Genomic DNA, 24,212 nt, shown 5'->3' with positions numbered 1-24,212 from the left:
AGACAGAGATCAGAATCTGCAACTCAGTACTCAAATAGTATGAACAAGCTGTGCATTGTTTGGATTTCTTTTTGTGAGTAAGTTCATAAATATATTTGCATGCTGCAATCATCGTTAATACCACTCAGTTTCTATATGTAATTTACTTGCAGGAAACAAAAATTTCTTAAACGTAAATCCGTAGAATAAGTAATGATCTTTTTCTAAATTTATCCTTATTAAATAGAATAAAGAAAATAGGTAAGACAAAATATATATATATATATATCATATTTTTTTCAATACCCTTTCTTTAATAGCGGCAAGCATGAAAATTTTTATCAATTTAATGCATTTTTTTGGTATACGAGAATAAGGCACAAATGACTTACATATAAGAACAAAGTGTCATGAAAAGAGCATTTAAAACAATAACTCTGTAGTTAGAAATACCAACAAAATTAGAGCCCAGCGTAAGCATAATCTTTATATCATATGTATTAGCACTACCAACTTTAGGATATTGTCACGAAATTCATAAAACAACACTAACTAAGACCTTCATTATAAGAAAATGGATTACATCATATCCCAAAAGCGATTATTAGATTATTTGATTGCAAGAACACTATCTAAACTTTCTCACACACTGCCTAAAAGCTAACAAAGCCGTTGTTAGTGATCACACTACTCAAAATGCACCACAGCCTTTGCTGGAGCCTGTGATTTCAAGATCATCTCCTCATACTCATCTTCAGGATTTGACAGAGCAACAATGGCCCCTCCAGCTCCTATTGAAGCCTCACCCTCATGGATAATGACTGTTCTTATAACTATATTTAGATCAAATGTCTGGTCATAGGAAAAAAATCCAATGCAACCAGAGTAGATACCTCGGGAACAGCTTTCAAGAGAATCCAGAAGTTCCATTGATCTCAACTTGGGCGCACCCGTCATCGAGCCACCGGGAAACGCAGCTTTGACACAGTCTACGGCACTCACATATGATAGCTTCTTCCCTCGGATTGTACTCACCATGGTATGAACAGTTGCATATGATTCCACATCCATGAGACGAGGCACATGAACTGAACCAGGTTCACAGACACGACCAAGGTCATTCCTTAGAAGGTCAACAATCATCAGATTTTCAGCCTGATCTTTTTCACTGCAGAGAGAGAGAGAGGGAGGGAGGAAGAGAGAGAAGTAGATAATCAGTTCATGAGAGTTTCTGAGTTTCACCATGTAAATGTCCATCTGTTATGCCGGCATGTTTTATGTGCAAGCATTTCAAAATTCTAAAAATATTGTATAAGACCTGTGTTTGGCATGAGGGCATTATATATAGATCAGATATGATTATGGTGGGCATTAGACATCAGATGTTCAAACTCCGGGACTTTTTTTTTTTTAAACCTAAAATTCTAGATTATCTTAACTCCATATAGGTCATAATACCAATATTCCTTAAAACAGATTCTATGGGCAAACTTATGCGGGCAAAACACATTTTGATTTGTTTCTAATATTTCCACGTTATTCAACACATTTCCATAAACTTTGATCTTAAGCGTGCAAATTGTGCTTGAAATGGATATGGATAGATTTACAGCTGCCAAGAGGTGATATCAGTCACCTGAACTGTAGCTTCAATTTGAGTCGCTCATCATCCTCTTTTGTAGCACCACGAGCTATGGTACCCTTGATGGGCTTGGCTTCCAGCATACCATTCCTATCCAACTTCAAGAACCTCTCAGGGGAAGAACAGCAAATACAGAGGTCTTGGTTTGAAAAATTAAGCCAAGCAGCATAAGGTGCCGGATTTCTTTCTCTCAAGTGTAGATAAAGTCCAAGAGAGTTTAATTCCTTAATCGTTTTTCTTATCTGAGTTGTAAGGCACAACTCATAGCTTTCTCCATCTTTAATGTAGTTTAAACACTTGTTAACATCATCAATGTACTGCTTTCTAGATTTTTCAGAAACAAATCCAGCCTTAAGTGGGGGGAAAGTAGGAGCAAGCGATTCCTGCCTTTTCAACTCTCTCGTCATAGAATTTTTTAAGTTCATCAACTTCTCCTCTGTATCATCCAACCATGGTGTCATAGTTTGGCTTCCATCATGTACACACAATATGTAAACATCATCGTTCAGGTGGTCAATAGCAATGAGATTATCAGCAAAGAAAAAACACGCATCTGGAGTTCTAGACTTGTGACGGTTAGATGTGTCAACGCTTTCAAGTTTGAGGTCATACCTGCATTGGAAGAAATTATTAATTATTAGTGTAAAGTGGTAGTGGTAAACCCACTATGAAAGGAGGTTGCGGTGGGGTCAAGAACCAAGAGAAAACAACAAGGTTCAAATACAACAAACATAAAATATGAAGGATTAACTATAGCAGGTTGTGAAGGCTATTTTAAATAATCAAATGAGGAATGCAAAAGTAAACAGTATTGCCTGTGAAGTAGGCACTAACAAGTAGGAAAAGTTTATTTTGCCACCTACCCTATGTAACCAATATATCCGCCATGGAAGTCAAATGGCAGACCCTCAAAATCCTCTTCATTATAACGAAATGATTGAAGCTCCTGCGACATTATCAAGCATGTATGAGAGTCAAAACTCAATTTGGCATGTGACAACGGCTGTTTATGAGTTGGAATGCTGACATCGGAAGCTATATAACCTACAATGATAACTGTATCATTCAAGAATGAAGTGTCAAACAATTCAAAACAAATTTCAGTACCTTGTTCAAAAAATCAAAAAATCCATTTTCCAAAAACATGCTCTTGGTAGAACCTTGGCCATCTTCTATTGACATAAAGCCTCCACCTTGTAAATTTCCATTTCTGGGAAAGAACATGACATTGATCACTTCAAGTATATCCAGAAAATGAAGACGATTAATTAACACAACGCATATAATTTAACAGGATAGATATCAAACCTTTGATCTGACAATCTAAATGACAACTGTTTCCAAAGCGATCCACCTCGACCACCCATAAATGAAAACCGTGCCCTTCCCTACATAAGTCAGTGTTAAGACCCTAAGAAAATAAACATGATAAGTCAAAGGAAGCACAGAATCATGATCATACCTCTTCTGTGGAGGAGCTATCTAACCAAAAGCTGTTCTCAGCTTTATGATGTCCGAACAATCCACAAAATATGTTTTTCGCCCCACCAACTTGACCAGCAAAGTGATCAAATTTCCTCCATTTCAACTTCAGGCATTTATAAGCAATACTTGCATGATTACGATTGACCATGTTGGACATTTCAGAAGGATCAATCTCAGCAGTATAATGCATTAAATGTCCATCTTTAGAAGACGCTTTGTTTTGTTGATTTAACACATTATTCTCTGAATTTACACTGCCGTGACCTTCTCTAGCCAGTTGACTAGAATAAAGAAAGTTTACTGCTCAGAGTAAATTACAAGGGATCAACATAAATAAGTCAAAGGGCAAGGGAAATTAAGAAGTAATATGGAGCAAGTAATGAAACAAAAGCTAAATGGCCCATTAAACCACTTAACTCTATTCAAGAGGCCTATATCTGATGTATAAAAAAATACCGTAAGCAGAAAGGATGCCTCCCAAACTGTAAAGAATAACATCAATTTCCCAAAATAATTTTGAAACAGGAAAGTCTGAAGAGCACATAGGAATGATAGGATAGACAGTTATTTCTGTTTACAAAGTTCTCCAGGTTACCTGCAGAGTGAGCATATTTTCCTCTGTTGTATGATGACTCAAATCTCAGCCAATAATCATATGTAATCTCTCTAAAATTTTTGAATATTTGTGTTCCATGGCTGGTAGCTATACTCTCTGGATGAAACTGAAGGTAAAAATTGTTGAGTTGGACAAAGTTGACAAAAGTGAAAATAAATATAAATCACTGAGCTGAAACTATAAAATATCATTTCTGTACATATTACCTGCAAACCATAATGCGGTCTTGTAGAATGCTTGATGCCCATAAGAACTCTTGTTCTTTTTGTGGGGCCATAATGACTTGAAAGGTTTGAACTTCTATTTTCTACTTCAGCAGAAACAGAATCAGCAAACATGCTTCCCTTTGTTGGGGCTTCAGAAGGATTGGTATTGTTGGACTCCTTAGACCTAAGAAGAGTGCCAGCAGAGTCGGTCCATGCTATGGGGATGAGCTCTTGTGGAAGTGATTCAGGATCTATGACAAGTGAATGATATCTAACCACCTTCAATTATGAAGAAACACAAATTTTAAAACTGCTGGTCATGGATCAGATAAATCTTAATTAACTTGACACAAGAAACAAACGTATTGAAGGAAAACAAGTACAAACAGACAAAAGAATGAATTACTTCGTCCCAACTTGCATTTATAAAACTATTACCCAAACGATTGACTGCGTGATTACTTCAGATACAAGTATTTCAGCGACAATCAACAATTGCAAGCAAAATCACTTTGCTGATGTCATTCGGTAATGGATTCCAGTTTATATATCCTCTTCCAGTGCAATATTTGTTTTTTTGGATAAGAGAAGAATGTCTATAGAGAAAAGGAGAATCCAGGAAATGAAGATTAAAAAACAAAGGAAATGTGTATTTTATAGAAAAAATACTGTCATATTTTAAAAAAGATGCACCAGTAGTGGTTCTAGCATTTTGCTCCAACCATGTACATTAGTTATGCCCCGGGGGGGGGGGGGGGGAGGGGGACCTTCCCCTCCTTTATTCTCCCAAAATCTAAATTGGGCAGAGAAAAGTGACCAAGAGTCAGTGGGCCAATACAGTGCTCACCAAAAATCCTAAAGGATGGAAACAACTCACCCCTAAACAGAACATCCAATGAAAAAAAAAATCTCATAAAATAATTAAATTCTAAAGTTTCAAAATGCTTTAAAAGACTTGTATGTCCCATGTATCATTATCTCAAATACCATTTGCAAGATTTGAACTCTAAAAATTCACAGGCAGCATAGTCATATTCTTCCAAATATAAAGAGGTAAACAGACCTTAAATCCTGAATTTCTGCCAGAAGGAATTTCATGAAAAAGCTCACAACCATTATGCTCAAGTTCACTGTGCAGCAGAAAAGTTATAAGAAGAGAGAATGAGGCATCTATGCTTGCAAGAACATTTTAATAAATTAGTAAAATGACACTTACAGGCAACCTAATCTTCCTAATTGTAACAATTAGGTCATAAATATAGAAAAATGAGACGGTCAACTTTCAAAAGATATAATCATACCTCAGACGTCCATGGATTGGTTCTGGTGCATGGACAACTTGAGCTCCATGCACAAAACCTAGAGCCTATTAAATCATATGTCAAGCAATTAAATCAAAAAGAAAATCAGAGCAATTCTAAAAGGCTAGAGTACAAAATCTAACAATAAAATTCATAAAAAATGAATCACAACATTAATAAAACCAGGATTAACTCATGTCATGCGAGTTGCGACATCAAATAAAGTTTGAGGAGGCCTTAGTGAGTAATTTTACAATGAATACGGATTTCCTCCTCCAAAAACGAATTATATTTCTAACACTGCCAAAAACGAAAGATGAAGAAAGGTCTAAACAACTAGATCCGAATAGCAACAGATGGAAATTTTCATGTTATTTAATGCATGCAGATTGAAGTACAACTGGATAATTATGTCATGTTTTATGATATTACTGCATCAACCTACTCCTTCTAGTGCGTGGCATAGCATTATTAAGGAAATCACGACCTTCTTGCAAAATCAACTCAGAAGGCCTTCAATATCAGGCCAAACAAACTCTAGAACTTTTTTCCTTTTTATTTTCTTTCCAACTTTATAATTAAAGCTTTATAACCAAGCCTCTATATGTGGCAAACCCATAAATATAGGAAAAAGAAATCAAACAGAAACAGAGATAAGCGTCAAAATGGATAGGCAAGCTAATAAACAAAAAGAGTTCAGATGAGCAAACGTATGCAATTGTGACTATCGTCAACATCTCACACAGGATGAGGAAAAAAGGAAATAAAGCAACAAATATTGTAATCACAGGCACAGAAAGGCAAGCTATCTTGCAAAAAAGAAGACTAAATACCTGGTGTCCCAGGCAAACACCCAGAATAGGGATGTCCCAGCATTTGAGCAACAGCTGAAGACAAATACCTACATATTCCAAATTCATTTACAATGCTATTAAACGTAAAGAAACCTCTACACCTCATGAAACAAATATCAGCCAATAGTATTCACTTGATATTCAACTATAAAAGCATTTAGCGGTCATTTGTTCATGATATGAAGTTCTGGAAACTATACTGGGTAATTTTGAAAATAAAGGTGGGCATGATTATTATCATTACACTCTATGCAGCTAAAGGGTGTCGAAGTTACTCCACTTGTGAAATCTTTACAATCTTTCAGTTAGATTCCATGTGCTCTAAGAAATTGTCAAATTTTTACACACTTTCAATTACTTTCATAATTGACACCTCAATGATCTTCAGATGCAGTTCCAAAATCCAAATATAATCATACATATAAATTATGTCAGTTCAAGCAAAACCAAAAATCAAAATTTACTTGTAAATGATGTAAAACTATAAATGATGTTAGAACCTATGATGACAGTAAGGTACAAAAAGAGGTCATTAAGTAATAATTATGTGAATTTTCTATTAGCCAGAGTTAGTTTTTGTCCTGCTTCTTGATCCAGAGGACTGAACTTGCACCTAAATATTTCACAGGTGTGAGTGAAATTCCATTAAACCGCAAAGGAGTGTACAAACGGGTCTAAGAAAAAATATGTAATCAAAACAAGGATCCAATTCATTCATAAGTCATGAAGCAGCATTAAATTACATGTGCAACAACTAACTTTTCGATTATAGCTTGCAGAGCATTAATCAGAGATACTAAATCATGAACAATTAATATGCCACATCACTAATGTCCCCCAAAAAATATTCATTTTACTGCCATCAATTTGTAATTTGTCTCAAAGATTATTGGCAGAGATGCATCTCACCTATATCTTTTGGGCATGCCGGAGAACCAGGCCCAGGTGATATTACAATGTTATCAAATGCATTTTCCTCATACAAGTAATAGCAAAGTTCTTCCCATGTCAAATCATCATTTCGGACCACCACAGGAGGCACTGAGATAATAGAAAACCAAAGCAGTTGTTACAATGGAGATCAATTCACTACACTTTATAAGCCATTTTAGACCTCAGTGTACAGTATCTTCTAATAGATTTTAATGTATTCAGAGAAGAAGCTTCAACATTCAATACAATGTTAAAGAGGCAAAAAAAGAAAGGAAAAAAAAAAAAGAAAAAGAAAAATCCCAGTCTAAATATAATCCGCAAATATGATTGATAACAGCTTTTTACGTCTTTCACTCTCATACACAAAAACAAGCACAATAGATAGGGGGGCAGAGAGAGAGGACATACCACCATTAACTACAGATAACGCCTGGTATATATTGTATGTGTAACTGTCATAGTTGTCAATCAACAATGTCTTTACAAAATCTAGCTTCTTTATAGGCTCCTGGAGGTGTTTCTTTCTTTTATATGACTCTTCTATCTGGCTAGGTATAAATTGGCTGGAGATAGCCCTCCTTCCCGCAGCACTCCTTATTGCTTGCACGTTGTTTTTCTTAATGAAACAAGAAATACTTACAGGAGGTCTAGACAAGAGAAAACTAGCACAAGTGTGGTGCACGCATTCACTTGCACAACACGGCGGCTCAGAAGAAGACGAAACCAAAGAGAAGGCCATCTTTACGGGGAAAAGTTTCAAATAACTGGTATGAACAACTAGTCTCCAGCAACAATTATCTCACCTTCTCCACCAAAAAAAAAAAAAAAAAAAAAAAGCATGAAATTAGTTTGAGTATGATAACCAATTCAAGGAAAGGTAGCAGATTTTGAGCATGTAATTGTAGAGAGGGAAATCTAACATGATTGCATGGCATCCATGTAAGGGGAAGATATAGAGAAGCAAATTGAAAAACCAAATTACTCTAAGAAACATCCGAGAATGCAGTTTAACTAACTGGTGATACGAAAACAATAAGGGGGAAAAAAAAAAGAAGATAGTGAATGCAGACATGACGTGCAACAAGCCAATGGAGAAATTGCAAATTTAAACACACAAAAAAATTGAATTGAATATCCATTCCAATTGAATTCTGCTCTGTCCTGTGTAAATTCATTTGTGCATGCAGGAAACCACGAACGGAGTGACAGAGCAGCAGATGTTAACGTGAAGGAAAACGGGAGGTAGCTGAAATGGTATTATTAGCCCAGAAAGAATACTTACATTCTAAGAAACATCGTATAACGCAGTTTAAAAAGACAATGACAAGTATAAATAAACAGCCAAATGCATGATAAAGGGACAGACATGATATGTAAGAAGCCAATGGACAAGTAGCAGATTCAATTATAAGCAAATGAAATCTATATTTATTCCAATAGAATTGTTCTCCCACCATCTTGGGTAAATTTATTCGTCCGTTGGAGCATGCAAAGAGAGGAGCAGGTGACAAAGCAATCGAAATCAGAAAAAAGAATCAACAGAGTTGGTGTTGGTAATACAGTTACCCTCAAAGTATATCCCACAGCTCTAGTGCCGAGAATCTCTGCTCTATCTCTGTCTCTCCTCTCTTTCTAACAGGGAGGAGCAATTGGAGTGGGTGGAGGAGAGGCTTCCAAGATTGCGGCCTTGCGGAAGCCAGGACTTCGGATGCATATATATACACGAGAGGAGAGAAAGAAGGCAATAGGGACCCACGCAGGTTGGGAACAGTGATGCGCCCCCGGAGACTGATAGAGACAGATTCGAACGGTCAAATTGCGTATGAATTTGGACACCGGAGCCCGTCGCCGAGAGTGGCGGCTGCTCCGGTACGGTGACACGAACTCAGATTTGAGATTTGCATCAACTTATAAAGGACAAATATTCACATGCATTTTTATATAAAAATAAAAAAAGTAAAAAGAAGAAACATTTACATGCAGATTTTTTTTTTTACCTGATTTACATGCATATTCGTACCCATATATTTTAGACTTTCTTATATTAAAAATTTTCTTATTTTACTAATTTAAATCCACCGCTAAAAAATAGTCTTGGATATGAAATTGTGTGTTATATGAAATAAAGAGTTTTTATTTTATAGAATGCAAAAATATTAAAATAACCTGTTAAACTTATTTTTTAACAATTTAAACTACGGACACATACAAATATATTAACAGTAAGTTTGAATTAGGATTTCATCCATACATACATGAAGTTGTTGCTGAGATAACCAGCAATTAATCTTTTTTCAATTACATCCTCATTATTTGGGCAGAAAAATATATCCTTGTTTGATACGAGTATTTATGTTTCTCTCTCATTATTTTGTTAAGCAAAGAGATTAAGTGAAGGTACTTTAATCAACTTAATTTAATATTTTACATTAATTACATAATGCATTTACTCTAAGTCATAACTTTAAATAACAATAATACAGCACGAGACTATATTACGTGAGTCTCAAGGCGTGTTTGGTGAAAAGGTGCAAAGGAAGTCAAGTCCACACCGTATTTGGTACTAGGATTAAAAAAAAAAAAAATCTTTCCGCTCTTATTTATAAGCTCTTAATAAGGGGAGGAATATGATCCATTTTATAAATTTTAATTTAATTTTATCTTCATATTTAATACATTTTTTCAAATTTTACCTTTAATTATTTATTTTTTCTCCTTTATCGTGATATTTTTAATCATATTTTTTTAACATATTCTCTTTCATTTTTTTCCCATTTATTCTAATAGTATATTTAAAAATAAAAGTATATTTTTAATATATTTATTATTTTTAATTAATTTTAAATAATGTTGATTATCTATGGATTACTAGTTACCTAAGGTTATACTCCCTCCGTCTTATTATAAGAGACGAATAACCGAATTACGTTGATAAAAAAAATAGTTAAAATTAGTTTAAAACAATTAATGTGTAAAAAGTATAATTTTTTTTAAAAAATACCCTCATTAATAAGGAGAGAGAGCATGAGGGAGAACAATGGTAAATTATTAAAAGAAAGTGAAGTGGGAAGGAGAGAGTGTGTGAGTTGGAGACAATAAATATGGGTAAAATAGGAAATCAACACAAAAAAGTAGAGACAACTTTTAAGTGTCTCTTATATATAAAAACATGCCATAAGCATCAAATGTCTCTTATAATAAGAAACGGAGGGAGTAATAATTACTGTGCTGCATGGTTTGATAAGGAATACAGTTGGGAATCCATCCACGAAAACCAACCACAATTTGAGAGATGCCAAGTAGGAAACGTATCGTAGAAGCAAGCAAAACCTCGGAATCATAGACAGAAGGACAAAACTGTAAATTTATTTTTTCACGAGGGAGCACAAATTTTTGGTCATTTTTGGGTTTTTTTAAAAAATTAATATAAGTATAAAAAAAATTCAATTATTTTTTTTTTTAAAAATTTCTTTATACGTGTATAATGTAGATAAAATTAGAGTTAATGTACAAATTTACCTATAATATATTTTATTAAGAGCATCAAAACAACACAAACTTTTCTAAGTACAAAAATACACATTAAGTTTTTAAAATGACACCAAAAAAACTACAATTATTAAGTTAATTAACATTGATTGTTTAACAAACAATTAAAACACATAAATTAGAAAAAAATACACATAAAGTTTTTAAAATTGTGCAAAAATAGGCATGAAGTTTTTAACGATTATGGTATTTTTATACCATTTTGAAAATTATATATATTTTTACACTATTTTCTTTACCTACATGCCGAGTAAACGGTCGATGTTAATTGACTTAACAGTTATAACATTTTTTTTTCATTTTTTTCATGTATACTTTTGCACTAAAAAAAAGTTTATAGTGTTACATATCCATAGTGAATATTTTATAGGTAGATGTGCAAATTAACCCTTAAATTAATTTATACTTTATCCACTCCTATATATAAACAGCATTCCCTCACATGAAGTTGGCCTTAAATATAATCAACGCTTTTTTAATTTTAAACTGAACTTTCTCATTTTTACCCCATTAAATACATGTTTTTACATCAATTATCATGCATTGTCTTTCACTTTCTTTCTTTATAAATAAGTCTATATTTAAAAGATAAATTATATATTTGACATAATTAAACTAATTTTAATTAATATTTTGATTTACACAATTTAGTTAGTCGTTTATACTTCCTCAAACCCTATATATAAACAAAATTTTCTCAGATAAGGTGTTCTTGCATATAGGCAATAAGTTGGGTTTATCGAAAAATTTAATTAATTTTTTTCATTCTTATCTCTTTTTTTGCCAATACATTTTTACCTTCAATTAATTATATTTCTTTTCATGTTTTCCTCAGTCATTCCCTCTCTTTTAACTAATATTAACTAATATTTTAATCCCTCTGATTTGGTTAATTAGTTGTTACAAGCAAAAAAAAAAAAATACTTATATATAAAGTCTGAAAGAGGCAGAGTACATAGGAATATAGACAAGGAGGGGGAAGCAGTTGGGACTTGGGATGACAGAATTACGGAAAAGACCAAGCGCACGAGGCGACAAATGAGCGTTCAGTTTATTAGTGGCATTCAACGGATGAATCTTTTCCACTGACACTAGCGCAACAGTTGGTAGTACGTATGAAGTCAATTCAATTTTAATATATATTCTTTGAATCCTATTTATAAAATAGTAACACTTTTAATATATTTTACTCACATAAAAAAAATTTTAAAATATATTAACTCTTTATTAAAATATAATAATTTTTTAATTTTATCTATATTAATATATACATTTTTAAAAAATAACTATCTATATTATAATAAATAAATAACAATATGATAAATTTATGATAAAAATTTAATGAGGTAACTTATAAATAGAACCAAAAAAATTTTTTTTCTCTGTCTTATAAATAGAACTAGAAGAATAAGTGCTTTTAAAATTTAATATTACCTCTAATCTTAATTACAAAATCTTATTTATAATCTATAAATAAAATTGGGAAAAAGACAGAAAAATGCACCTCCAACTCCAAAAGCCCAGAAACGTCCGCCCAATTCTACAAATCCCATTTTGGTACCATGAGACCAAATTGGGATTATTATGTGAAAGGAAAAGACCACATTGCCCTTCATTTTAAATATTATTTTTAAAATATCACAGCCCCTACTGGCCGGCCGGTCACCGGACCTCCGGCAGTGGCGGTCACCGGAGCTCCGGCGACCAGCCGACAATTGGTCACCGGAGCTCCGGCGGTCGGAATTTTTTTTTTTGAAAATTTTTACAACTTCAATATAACGGTTAACAACTTTTGTAATGCTATTCACAACTTCAGTATAGCAATTAACAACAGCTTTTCTAGAAAATTCAACAAACTCCGGCGACCGGAAACAATTATTTTGAAAATTTTTACAACTCCAATATAACCGTTAACAACTTTTATAATGCCATTCACAACTTCAATATAGCAATTAACAACAGCTTTTCTGGGAAATTCAACAAACTCCGGCGACCGGAAACAATTTTTTTGAAAATTTTACAACTTCAATATAACCGTTAACAACTTTTGTAATGCCATTCACAACTTCAATATAGCAATTAACAACAGCTTTTCTGGGAAATTCACAAAACTCCGGCGACCGGAAACAATTTTTTTTTGAAAATTTTTACAACTTCAATATAACCGTTAACAACTTTTGTAATGCCATTCACAACTTCAATATAGCAATTAACAACAGCTTTTCTGAGAAATTCAACAAACTCCGGCGACCGGAAATAATTTTTTTGAAAATTTTACAACTTCAGTATAGCGGTTAACAACTTTTGTAACCCTATTAACAACTTCAGTATAGCGGTTGAAAAACCTGTTGTTAACCGCTATACTGAAGTTGTTAATAGGGTTACAAAAGTTGTTAACCGCTATACTGAAGTATAAAAATTTTCAAAAAAATTGTTTCCGGTCGCCGAGTTTGTTGAATTTCCCAGAAAAGCTGTTGTTAATTGCTATATTGAAGTTGTGAATGGCATTACAAAAGTTGTTAACGGTTATATTGGAGTTGTAAAAAATTTTCAACTTCAGTATAACGTTCACAATTACGTTTTTTTAAAAATTTTTACAACTTCAATATAACGGTTAACAACTTTGATATAGCAGTTAACAACAAGTTTTTAAATTCAAAAAGTGACATTTTTATAACTTCAGTAATGCCTTTAACAAACTCAAAAACCTATTGTTAACCGCTATACTGAAGTTATTAATAGGGTTACAAAAGTTGTTAACCGCTATACTGAAGTTGTAAAAATTTTCAAAAAAAATTGTTTCCGGTCGTCGGAGTTTGTTGAATTTCCCAGAAAAGCTGTTGTTAATTGCTATATTGAAGTTGTGAATGGCATTAAAAAGTTGTTAACGGTTATATTAGAGTTGGAAAAATTTTCAACTTCAGTATAACGTTCACAATTACGTTTTTTTTTTAAATTTTTACAACTCTAATATAACGGTTAACAACTTTGATATAGCAGTTCACAAGTTTTTAAATTCAAAAAGTGACATTTTTATAACTTCAGTAATACCTTTAACAAACTCAAAAACCTGTTGTTAACCGCTATACTGAAGTTGTTAATAGGGTTACAAAAGTTGTTAACCGCTATATTGAAGTTGTAAAAATTTTCAAAAAAATTATTTCCGGTCGCCGGAGTTTGTTGAATTTCCTAGAAAACTTGTTGTTAATTGCTATATTGAAGTTGTTAATAGCATTATAAAGTTGTTAACCGTTATATTGGAGTTGTAAAAATTTTCAACTTCAGTATAACGTTAACAATTACGTTTTTTTGAAAATTTTTACAACTCCAATATAACGGTTAACAATTTTGATATAGCAGTTAACAAGTTTTTCGAAAAATTCAAAAAGTGGCTTTTTTATAACTTCAGTAATGCCTTTAACAAACTCAAAAACCTGTTGTTAACCACTATATGAAGTTGTTCATAGGCTTACAAAAGTTGTTAACCGTTATATTGAAGTTGTAAAAATTTTCAAAAAAAATTTTTCCGGTTGCTTGAGTTTGTTGTTGTTAACCGCTATACTGAAGTTGTTAATAGGGTTACAAAAGTTGTTAACCGCTATACTGAAGTTGTAAAAATTTTCAAAAAAAATTATTTCCGGTCGCCGAAGTTTGTTGAATTTCCCAGAAAAGTTGTTGTTAATTGCTATATTGAAGTTGTGAATGGCATTACAAAAGTTGTTAACAGTTATATTGGAGTTGTAAAAATTTTCAAAATAATTGTTTCCGGTCGCCGGAGTTTGTTGAATTTTCCAGAAAAGCTGTTGTTAATTGCTATACTGAAGTTGTGAATAGAATTACAAAAGTTGTTAACCGTTATATTGAAGTTGTAAAAATTTTCAAAAAAATTGTTTCTGATCGCCGGAGTTTGTTGAATTCCCAGAAAAGCTGTTGTTAATTGCTATAGTGAAGTTGTGAATGGCATTACAAAAGTTGTTAACGGTTATATTGGAGTTGTAAAAATTTTCAAAATAATTGTTTCCGGTCGCCGGAGTTTGTTGAATTTTCCAGAAAAGCTGTTGTTAATTGCTATACTGAAGTTGTGAATAGCATTACAAAAGTTGTTAACCGTTATATTGAAGTTGTAAAAATTTTCAAAAAAAAAAATTCCGACCGCCGGAGCTCCGGTGACCAATTGTCGGCTGGTCGCCGGAGCTCCGGTGACCGCCGCTGCCGGAGCTCCGGTGACCAGCCGGCCAGTAGGGGTTGTGATATTTTAAAAATAATATTTAAAATGAAGGGCAATGTGGTCTTTTCCTTTTACATAATAATCCCAATTTGGTCTCATGGTACCAAAATGGGATTTGTGGAATTGGGCGGACGTTTCTGGGCTTTTAGAGTTGGAGGTGCATTTTGCTGTCTTTTTCCCAATAAAATTTGATAATTAGAACCGGAGGTAGAATGAGTTGAGCTCTCCTAAAAGTTTTATTTAGGAGCATTGGGTGCTTATACGTTTTTTTTGTGCAAAATTGTCATAAAAATTTTAAAATGGTAGTAATTTTGTCCTTTACTGTTAAAAATTCTAACAGTCAACGTTACTATTTTAACAGTCAATATTAATTTTTTAATATTATGGGACAAAATTATCACAATTTTAAACTTTTAGGGACAAATTTGCATCAAAAAATTTCAGATACCCAATACTCCTAAATGAAAACTTCTAAAACGAATTTGTATCTTAATCCATTTAATATAGTGCTCTAAAAGTTTTCACTAGCAATGTTGTCCCGAAGTTTTTGAATGTAAATTTGTTTTGAAAAGTTTAAAATTGTAAGTAATTTTGTTCTTTATCATTAAAAAACTACCATTAACTGTGAAAACAGTAACATTGACCATTAGTATTTTTAATGATAGGGGTATTGCTACGATTTTAAACTTTTGAGACAAATTTATATCTGAAAAAAAAATTTTGGATACCCAACCTTCTTGAGTAAAAACTTTGAAAGTAAATTTATATCTTAACCCTTTAATATATCATCTTCTTTCAATTTATTTTTGGGTAAAAATGCAATTTTAATCATGATCTTTTTCTCATGTGCAATTTTACCCTGGATTTTTTGATTCAATTTTACTTCTGATCTTTTTTTAATTGTGCAATTTTACCTACGAGCTTTATATACAATAAAAAAATCAAGGGCAAAACTACACTTTTAAAAAAGATCAGAAATAAAATTACACCTAAACAAATAAAATCAAGATTAAAATTACACTTGTACCCTTTATTTTTTTAACGTATTAGGTTGATCTTATTTTAAGATTATTATAAAAAGAAAATGCAAATTAAGGTTCACGTTTCAAGTCCCTTAGAGTCTGTGCGGTGCGAGGGAAACGAAAAGAAAGAGAGAGAATGAAAATTTTTAATAACTCTGATCCAAAATAGGGGGAAAAAATGGGGTTAAAAGTTTTTTATTAATTTTTATTATCATTTTATCGTACATCTTCTCTTTTTAAAAATTTTAAAATTTCAATTTTTTAATTTTTAAATCAAGCATATTAAAATTTTACTTCTGTTCTTTTTCATTTTCCTCATACCAAATATAAGCTTAAAATCACAACCGAACCAATTTGGTTTGGTTGAATTAAAAACCAAACCAAACTTTTACTGGACATTGGTTTTATTCGATTTATTTCGATTGAGCTTTTTCGATTCCGCGCAGTCAGTTTTGAACTTCGGTGTCAAGGTTTTATGTTGTAACTTCTTGTGAACTTGTTTTGTCTGGGTTGTGGCTCATATTGTTATTTTGTGGATTTTTGGTAGTCTTGTTTACAAAATAAAATTGTCTACCTCTGATTAAAAAGCTTTTTTTAAAAAAATCTTGCAATAAAAAAAACTTATAAGGGGAATGATAATCACGATCAAGAGCCAAAAAGATCCTAAAATTTTTGTAAAGGACCGAATTGGTCATTAAGTAATTTTATATTTATACTCCTCCGGTCCTTAATATAGGACTCAATTCTTGAGTTGGTTTTAGTCCTAAATATAAGATCCCTTTCTCATATTTATCATTTTTCTCTAAATTACCCCTATGGATACTCCCTCAACCATAATCAAGTAGAAGAGGGAGAGAGGGTATTAAGAAAGATGATTATGGTATTTTAGGAAAAATGTATCACTTTTCTTATAATTAACTAACTTACCTAACTTCCTTAATCTAATCAAATTAGTTAAATGAGTCTTATATTAAGGACCGGAGGAATATTTTAAAATTTGATATTGATATTCTAAAATTTAGCACCGGCATCCTAAAATCTGACAGTAACACAATTTCAAAATATTATTATCAATTTTTGAAATTTTAGTGTCAAATTTTGGAAAGTCAATGTCAAATTATTAAAAGACCTTAAGTTCGTCACTAAAATTTTAGAAGTTTTATCCCTAATTAAAATTAATTTTATATTTTGTTCTCAAACCATCACGATCCCTCTGAGCCTGTGAAGGATCCAGCTTATTTAATGCCGTTTAATTTATTTTTTTTTTTTACCTTGAATGCCATTTAATGTGTGAATCTTATCCGTTGATATTAATGCAATAATCAATATGGATGAAGTTAGTTCTATGTGACCCGTATTTGAAATGATTTATAAATAATTTTTTAATTATAATTTATAAAATACTACGTATAAGGTAAGTATGTGAAGAAATTTTGTTTGACTCACGTAAAGTATATTATAAGTGATTTTAGATGTTACCTCAAATGGGGCCAAATACTTCTACTTAGGAGAATACTTTTCTGTAAGAAACAACTACTATTTCTACTTTGTCATTGTTCTTATTTATGTTTTTTTAAATAAGAAATAACTATAATGAAATATGAGGTAAGCATGTGAGGAAATTTTATTTACTACTTAATATATTTATGATCTTATTTTTCAAAGCATCATCTGTTCATTTTCATTCTGTCTCTTTTCTTAGTAAGTAACAGTATTTTTGAAAAAAATTTATAATATTTTTACATATTTATTATCTTTAATTTATTTTAACTAAATTTTTTACCCATGTGATTTAGTCAAATATTTTTTATTAAAAAGGAACGGAGGGACTATGGTATGATAACAATACCAGTAAAATTTGTTTTTTTTTTAATTATAGTGTATCTTAGCAAAATTAGTTTTTTTAATGACTATAGTTTTGGCTCATTTACAATTTAGTTTTAAACTTTGATTTGGTATATTTAGTTCTTATAGTTTGACTCGACTGAAGCTTGGTTCTTAAACTTTGACTCACTAAAATTCAATCCCTATAAAATCAACATTCAAAACTTTAATCCTTAAGCTTCGTGAAATATACAATTTAACAGCATAAAAAATGAAATATAATTTTATCTTTAAATATAGGGTCTCATATTTTAAATGGTTAGAAAGATAAAGAGTCAAAGTTTGAAATTAAAATAAAATTAAGTCAAAATTATAAAAATTAAACTGTAATTTAAAAATTGAATTGCAATCAAGTCAAAATTAAAATGAAACCAATTTTTCTCATATCTTGTGAAGATGTAAACTCTAAACTTTTACGGCTTTAAGTGATTATCAATATCAACATATAACATTCTCCATTTTTTAAGAAGCACTTTCTCTTGTTTAAAATATAAGCTTTAAATCTTTGAATGGTCCAGGTTTTTTATATGTTTCAATTTGAATTTATCTTATCATTTTATATAGGGAAAATTGCAAATAAAGACCCCTGAATATATAAAATAGCAATCAGGGACCCTGAATTTGAGAAATTGCTCACAAGGACCCGGTCCCAATTTGCAATTATGAAATCATGGCCAAATTACCAAAATACCCCTCTTTAATTTTTTTTTTCAAAAAAGAACACCACTGCCTCACCGGAATCCGGCCGCCGGAGCTCCGCCACCTCAGCCACCGGCTGCCGGAGCTTCGCCACCTCGGCCGCCAGAGCTCCGATGCCGGCCGCCGGATTCCGATGGCCTTCCTTTATTTTTTTTTGAAACTGTTTTTTTTTTTAAATTGGGGGGAAGTGAGGTTGGGGGGATTTGATCCCCCAACCTCATGCTTCCCAAAATTAGGAATGACCATTGAGCCAACAAATTTTGCTAACATTATAATACAAAAAAAAATATAAGTTAACTCATTTACTCTTATTCCAGGTGATAACAAGAATACATTTGAAAATAACAAGTTCTGATTATAAAATAACAAGTCTGAGATTAAAATTTAACAATACGTTTTTTTTTTTTATAACAACACACTCTGTTGCAGGTGATAACAACAATACATTTGAAAATAACAAGTTCTGATTATAAAATAACAAGTCTGGGATTAAAATTTAACAACACGTTTTTTTTTAACAATACACTCTTTTTCAGGTGATAACAACAATACATTTGAAATAACAAGTTCTGATTATAAAATAACAAGTCTGGGATTAAAATTTAACAACACATTTTTTTATAATATTTTTAACAACTCATTATAATTTTTATATTATTTCATTCTTTAAATATTAAAATTTATTATTAAGTATTTAAATATTATAGTATAATTTATTATTTCATTCTTTAAATATTAAAAATAGTTTTTATATTTAAAGAAAAAAAATAGTATTTTTAATTATAAATTAGAGATAAATTTCATTTATAAATTTAAGCAATCAAAAAGTATTTTAATCTACAATAAATTATACTATTTATAATTTATAAGAAGTAGTTTGATTTATAATGAGTTGTATAGATATATAGATTAAAAAATTTTTAAAAAAAAATTAAAAAAGTGTGTTGTCATTTTCCCTAAATTTTATTTATAAATTTGAACAATAAAAAAAGTATTTTTAATCTATAATAAATTACACTTCAAGTTTTGATTATAAATTGGAGATAAAAATTATTTTTTAGCAAATTAAATAGATTTAAATACTTTTATAAGTTATAAATAATTTATTTTTCAAAAGTATAAAATAATTAATGTTATAAAAAAATGTGTTGTTAAATTTAATCCCAGACTTGTTATTTATAATCAGAACTTGTTATTTTCAAATGTATTGTTGTTATCACCTGAAAAAGAGTGTATTGTTATAAAAAAAACGTGTTGTTAAATTTTAATCCCAGACTTGTTATTTTATAATCAGAACTTGTTATTTTCAAATGTATTGTTGTTATCACCTGCAACGAGTGTGTTGTTATAAAAAAAACGTGTTGTTAAATTTTAATCCCAGACTTATTATTTTATAATCAGACTTGTTATTTTCAAATGTATTGTTGTTATCACCTGCAACAGAGTGTGTTGTTATAAAAAAAACGTGTTGTTAAATTTTAATTCCAGACTTGTTAATTTTATAATCAGAACTTGTTATTTTCAAATGTATTGTTGTTATCACCTGCAACAGAGTATGTTGTTATAAAAAAAAACATGTTGTTAAATTTTAATCCCAGACTTGTTATTTTATAATCAGAACTTGTTATTTTCAAATGTATTCTTGTTATCACCTGGAACAAAAGTAAATGAGTTAACTTATTTTTTTTTTTGTATTATAATGTTAGCAAAAATTTGTTGGCTCAATGGTCATTCCTAATTTTGGGAAGCATGAGGTTGGGGGATCAAATCTCCCCAACCTCACTTCCCCCCAATTTAAAAAAAAAACAGTTTCAAAAAAAAAAAAAAGGAATGCCACCGGAATCCGGCCGCCGGCATCGGAGCTCCGGCGGCCAAGGTGGCGGAGCTCCGGCAGCCGGATTCCGGCGAGGCAGTAGTAGTAGTGTTCTTTTTTGAAAAAAAAAAATTAAAGAGGGGTATTTTGGTAATTTGGCCATGATTTCATAATTACAAATTGGGACTGGGTCCTTATGAGCAATTTTTCAATTCAGGTCCCTGATTGCTATTTTATATATTCAGGGGTCTTTATTTGCAATTTTCCCTTTTATATATATTTTAATTCTTACCCTAATTAAATATATATTTTCTCATCATCTTTTTTTTTTGTGAAAATCACAAATAAAGACTCCGAATTATCAAAATTACGCAGAAATCACCTGAATATGCAAAATTATCATGAAAAACCCAGTCCCATATTGTAAATATGAAATCTTGGTAAAATGTCTAAAATGTCCCTCAGCCAAATGACAAGTTGACTATAGAAAATGATAAGTTCACTTTAGCGAATAACAAGTTCAGTAGATCAAATCACAATTTGGTTGAAAGTATGCCAAATAACAAGTTAACTATAGGAAATAATAAGTTTACTTTAGCAAATTATAACTTTATTAGACCAAATCACAACTTGACTGAGGGGCATTTCAGACATTTCACCAAGATTTCATATTTGAAATACAAGACCGGGTCCCTCATGGTAATTTTGCATATTCAGGTGACCTCTGTATAATTTTGATAATTCAGGAGTCTTTGTTTGTTATTTTTTCTATCTTTTTCACATTCGATCTCTCATTTCTTTTTTTATTCATTTTCTCCCTCACTCACCCTATCCATAAACAAGGACGTTATGAGAAAGGAAAAATTACAATTAAGTCCCACCTAAAGAAATTAAATACAAAAAGGTCCCTTAAAATCAAGAAATTATTTTAAAGTCCCAAGAGACCTTTTGTAATAAGTTTTATTTGTTTAATTATTAAATTACCGTTTTTTTTTAAGTTTGCATTGACAATTAAAAGAGTAGTGGTTGACAACTTAGGATACAGAGATTGACAACTGTCGCGGCCAGTTTGACAACTTATGGTGTGATATGCTGAGAAAATATGTTGCCAAACCAACTGCGATAGTTGTCAATCCATACACCCTAGGTTGTCAGTCACTGCTCTTTCAGTTGTCAATGCAAACTTTAAAAGAAAAAAAAGATAATTTGATAATTAAATAAATAAATTTATTACAAAAAGGTCTCTTGGGACTTTAAAATAATTTCTTGATTTTAAGGGACCTTTTTGTATTTAATTCCCTTAGGTGGGACCTAATTGCAATTCTCCCTATAAGAAAAATAAGTTACATTTTGACATATTTATTATCTTTAACAAATTTTAATCAACTTTTTGAATTACGTAATTTAGTTATTTAAAACTTATATTTTCAATTAAAGAAAGTAATTAAAAGAATGTTTAAGAATACCTCAAAAATAACTTTTGCCTTTGACAAGGCAAAATTTACTTCACATATTTTGCCCAGTACGCACAAAATCACTTGAAGGATTAAAAACTTATAAACTAAACTAAACTAAAATTTGATATAAATTTAGAGCAACAACATCTACTTTAGTCAATACTACTATTTTTTTTATATGTTATTATCCAGTTAATCAAGTAAGGGGTTCGTAGTTTCTCTTGCTTATAAAGGTGTTTCTTCTGAAATTTGAACTTGAGATTCAAAAAGATCTAGTAGGGTTTACACTGCTAGATTAATTCTTTGTTGGTTAGTGAATACTACTACCAAAATAAAAGTAATCCGCGTGTTCAGTTTGTTAATGGCATTCAATGAATGAATTGTTTCATTGATATTAAGGCAAGCATTGTTAGTAACGATACAGTTCTTTTTTTGGCTTAAAACGATGAAGCCAGTTCAAGGAGTAGCATTTATGATAATGCAAGTAAAATTTTAGCTCGGGCCTCTTTGAAGAAGCTTCATGTCTCTCTCGGTGAGGCTTTCAATGACATTCAATTCAGTCTAACGTAAGATATGTCTTTTTCGATCCATGGTGTTAATATGAAGTCTATGAAGCTACTCCCTTTTTTCGTTTTTGCCAACCTATGAAGCTACTCTGTTTAAAATTTATATGAAGTCTATAGAAGCTGCTGGCCCACTTAAAATGTTCTTCTGCATTTGCGCTTTGCGCATCAATTCTCTGGTGAATGCGATCGAGCACTTGTTCCCAAATCCATTAATAAACATGATCTATTCTTATTTACTGGGGTTAATAAAGAGTCCGTTTATAATCTCATAAAATTATAAATTCAAATTTCATTACCAATATAAGAATCTTATTGGTAGATATTTGTAAATACTTTTGTAAGTGCTCTCCAAGCTTTACAATATGCCCTAACTTTGGTGAGCTCTCAAAACTTAACTCACTTAAATCTTTTTTATGGAAAAAAAAAACATGATCTATTCTCTTCACTTTTTGACTATTTTTTCTATATGTATAAAATATTTTCAATACCAGTATATTTTATTAGAATTTTCAAAACTTTAAATTTTATTAACGTTATTTTAAAAATTAATAATCTTTCAATTTTACTCCTATTTAACACTCTATTTAATTCTTAATATAAAAGTTATATAACTTATTTGAATATTTATAATAAATACTTGCTAGTTTTCTTGCAAGATTTTTTCTAATCATGTATATAAACTCCTTAATATATGCAATCGATAGAAATATTTTTTTTAAATGGATTTGAAAGACAAGTGAAATGAAGTATTCCATCTATAGTCAAAGCAAATGTCTTATTTAACTTCTATATTTAGAATAGGAGATGTTATACTACCTCCAATTCTAATTATAAGAGCTAGTTGATTAATTTGAGGAGATTAAGAAAATAAGTTAAGTTAGTTATTTATAATAAATAGGTGTTGTCTTTTCTAAAATATCCTCGCTAATCAGAAGGACTATCACTATCAGAAGGACTTCTTTGAGGAAAAAAAAAAGGATAAATATGAGAGATAGAGCATATTGGGGTCTTATATTTAGGACTAAAATAAAAATCAAACGAAGTTTTATATTAAGAACCGGAAGTAGTATATTCTAAACTTTAGCAACTTTTTTCTATGAATAAAAATAAAGAGTACATTAATATACTATGTGAAAGATGTAACGATGTGAACTATGATTACAATAAAATATTTTATAAAAGTAGGTCAGGGTGTATCTAGCAACTCAAAATATTTTTTCGATACATCCAGCACTTAAAGTATTTTGTTGTACATTTAGCATTCTGAAATATTTTTTAAGTGTGTTTAGTGTCCTAATTTCTTTTTTTGTATTTATGCTGAATACATTAAAAAATATTTTAAAGTATTAAACGCATTAAAAAAAATTTAAGGTTAGATGCATAAAAAAATATTTCATAGTGTTAGATGTACTTTAAAAAATATTTTAACGTGTTAGATATACCATAGAATACTTTAGGTTATTGACTGTGTCCAAGAAAATAGTTCGGAGTGCCGATACACCTCAACCCTATAAAAATTAAAATCATATCAATTTGTTGACTAAGTCAAGAAGGGTTTATTGAAAAAAAATTAACTGCCATTTTTGTCTTATCGAGGACGAAGACTTTTAAACCTTGTGAAATAATTAAGACCGGAACGAGTACACATGTAGATTTAGGACTTTTATTTATAATGCAACTTTGTGAAATAATTAAGACCAGAAAGGGTTCATTTTTTTGAGGCCAACTTCTTTAGTTCATTTTAATCTTTGTAAACTTTACTTTTATTTATCATGCATTTTGTTTTTGTAAAAAAAAAAAAAGAGGAAGAAAGAGGTAGATATGTTGAGTCGAGCTTTTGTTGATATTCTCAACATATCGATAACATCTTGTCAGTGATGCGGTCACCGTTTTAAATACAAGGCATTAATTATATATACTCTCTTCTTCTTCTTTTTTCCAATTTCCAACTAGTATTAGAAGGAAATTTTTATCTTAT

At 30.9% G+C, this 24,212-nt stretch overlaps 1 protein-coding gene across 2 annotated transcripts; it reads right to left on the bottom strand.

Annotated features, from left to right (window-relative positions):
• Nucleotides 1–429: 429 nt before the first annotated feature.
• Nucleotides 430–23,742, bottom strand: LOC114738255 (aminodeoxychorismate synthase, chloroplastic). Of its 2 annotated transcripts, XM_028926291.1 has the most exons (15): nt 23,736–23,742; nt 8,583–8,640; nt 7,425–7,819; nt 6,993–7,124; nt 6,063–6,130; nt 5,230–5,294; nt 4,992–5,058; nt 3,929–4,207; nt 3,702–3,828; nt 3,084–3,406; nt 2,930–3,009; nt 2,729–2,831; nt 2,485–2,567; nt 1,616–2,233; nt 430–1,147 (listed from the first exon to the last, which is right to left on the bottom strand). In XM_028926291.1, exons 3-15 carry the CDS (start codon nt 7,753–7,755, stop codon nt 667–669), a joined length of 2,757 nt encoding a protein of 918 aa, XP_028782124.1. In that variant the 5' UTR covers nt 7,756–7,819; nt 8,583–8,640; nt 23,736–23,742; the 3' UTR covers nt 430–666. The 2 variants fall into 2 exon arrangements, with proteins under 2 accessions (XP_028782124.1, XP_028782125.1); XM_028926292.1 differs by lacking the exon at nt 23,736–23,742 and having other exon boundaries at nt 8,583–8,661.
• Between the last annotated feature and the right edge of the window lie 470 nt (nt 23,743–24,212).

Source organism: Neltuma alba, unplaced genomic scaffold (assembly GCF_004799145.2).
Source record: "Neltuma alba isolate B1F8T4 unplaced genomic scaffold, ASM479914v2 tig00013565_pilon, whole genome shotgun sequence".
Lineage (NCBI taxonomy): Eukaryota > Viridiplantae > Streptophyta > Magnoliopsida > Fabales > Fabaceae > Neltuma > Neltuma alba.
The sequence above is the reverse complement of the archived record's forward strand: the minus strand, read 5'-3'. Positions and strand labels throughout refer to the sequence as shown.

What these genes read in the sequence shown, in the direction of transcription:
- LOC114738255 (XM_028926291.1), bottom strand. Translation starts at nt 7,755, where the DNA reads ATGGCCTTCTCTTTGGTTTCGTCTTCTTCTGAGCCGCCGTGTTGTGCA. An exon ending in GTGTTTGCCTGGGACACCAG is followed by an intron (nt 5,295 to 6,062) that starts GTATTTAGTCTT and finishes ATGATTTAATAG; the next exon opens with GCTCTAGGTTTTGTGCATGG. An exon ending in TTTTTGATTTTTTGAACAAG is followed by an intron (nt 2,568 to 2,728) that starts GTACTGAAATTT and finishes ATAATGTCGCAG; the next exon opens with GAGCTTCAATCATTTCGTTA.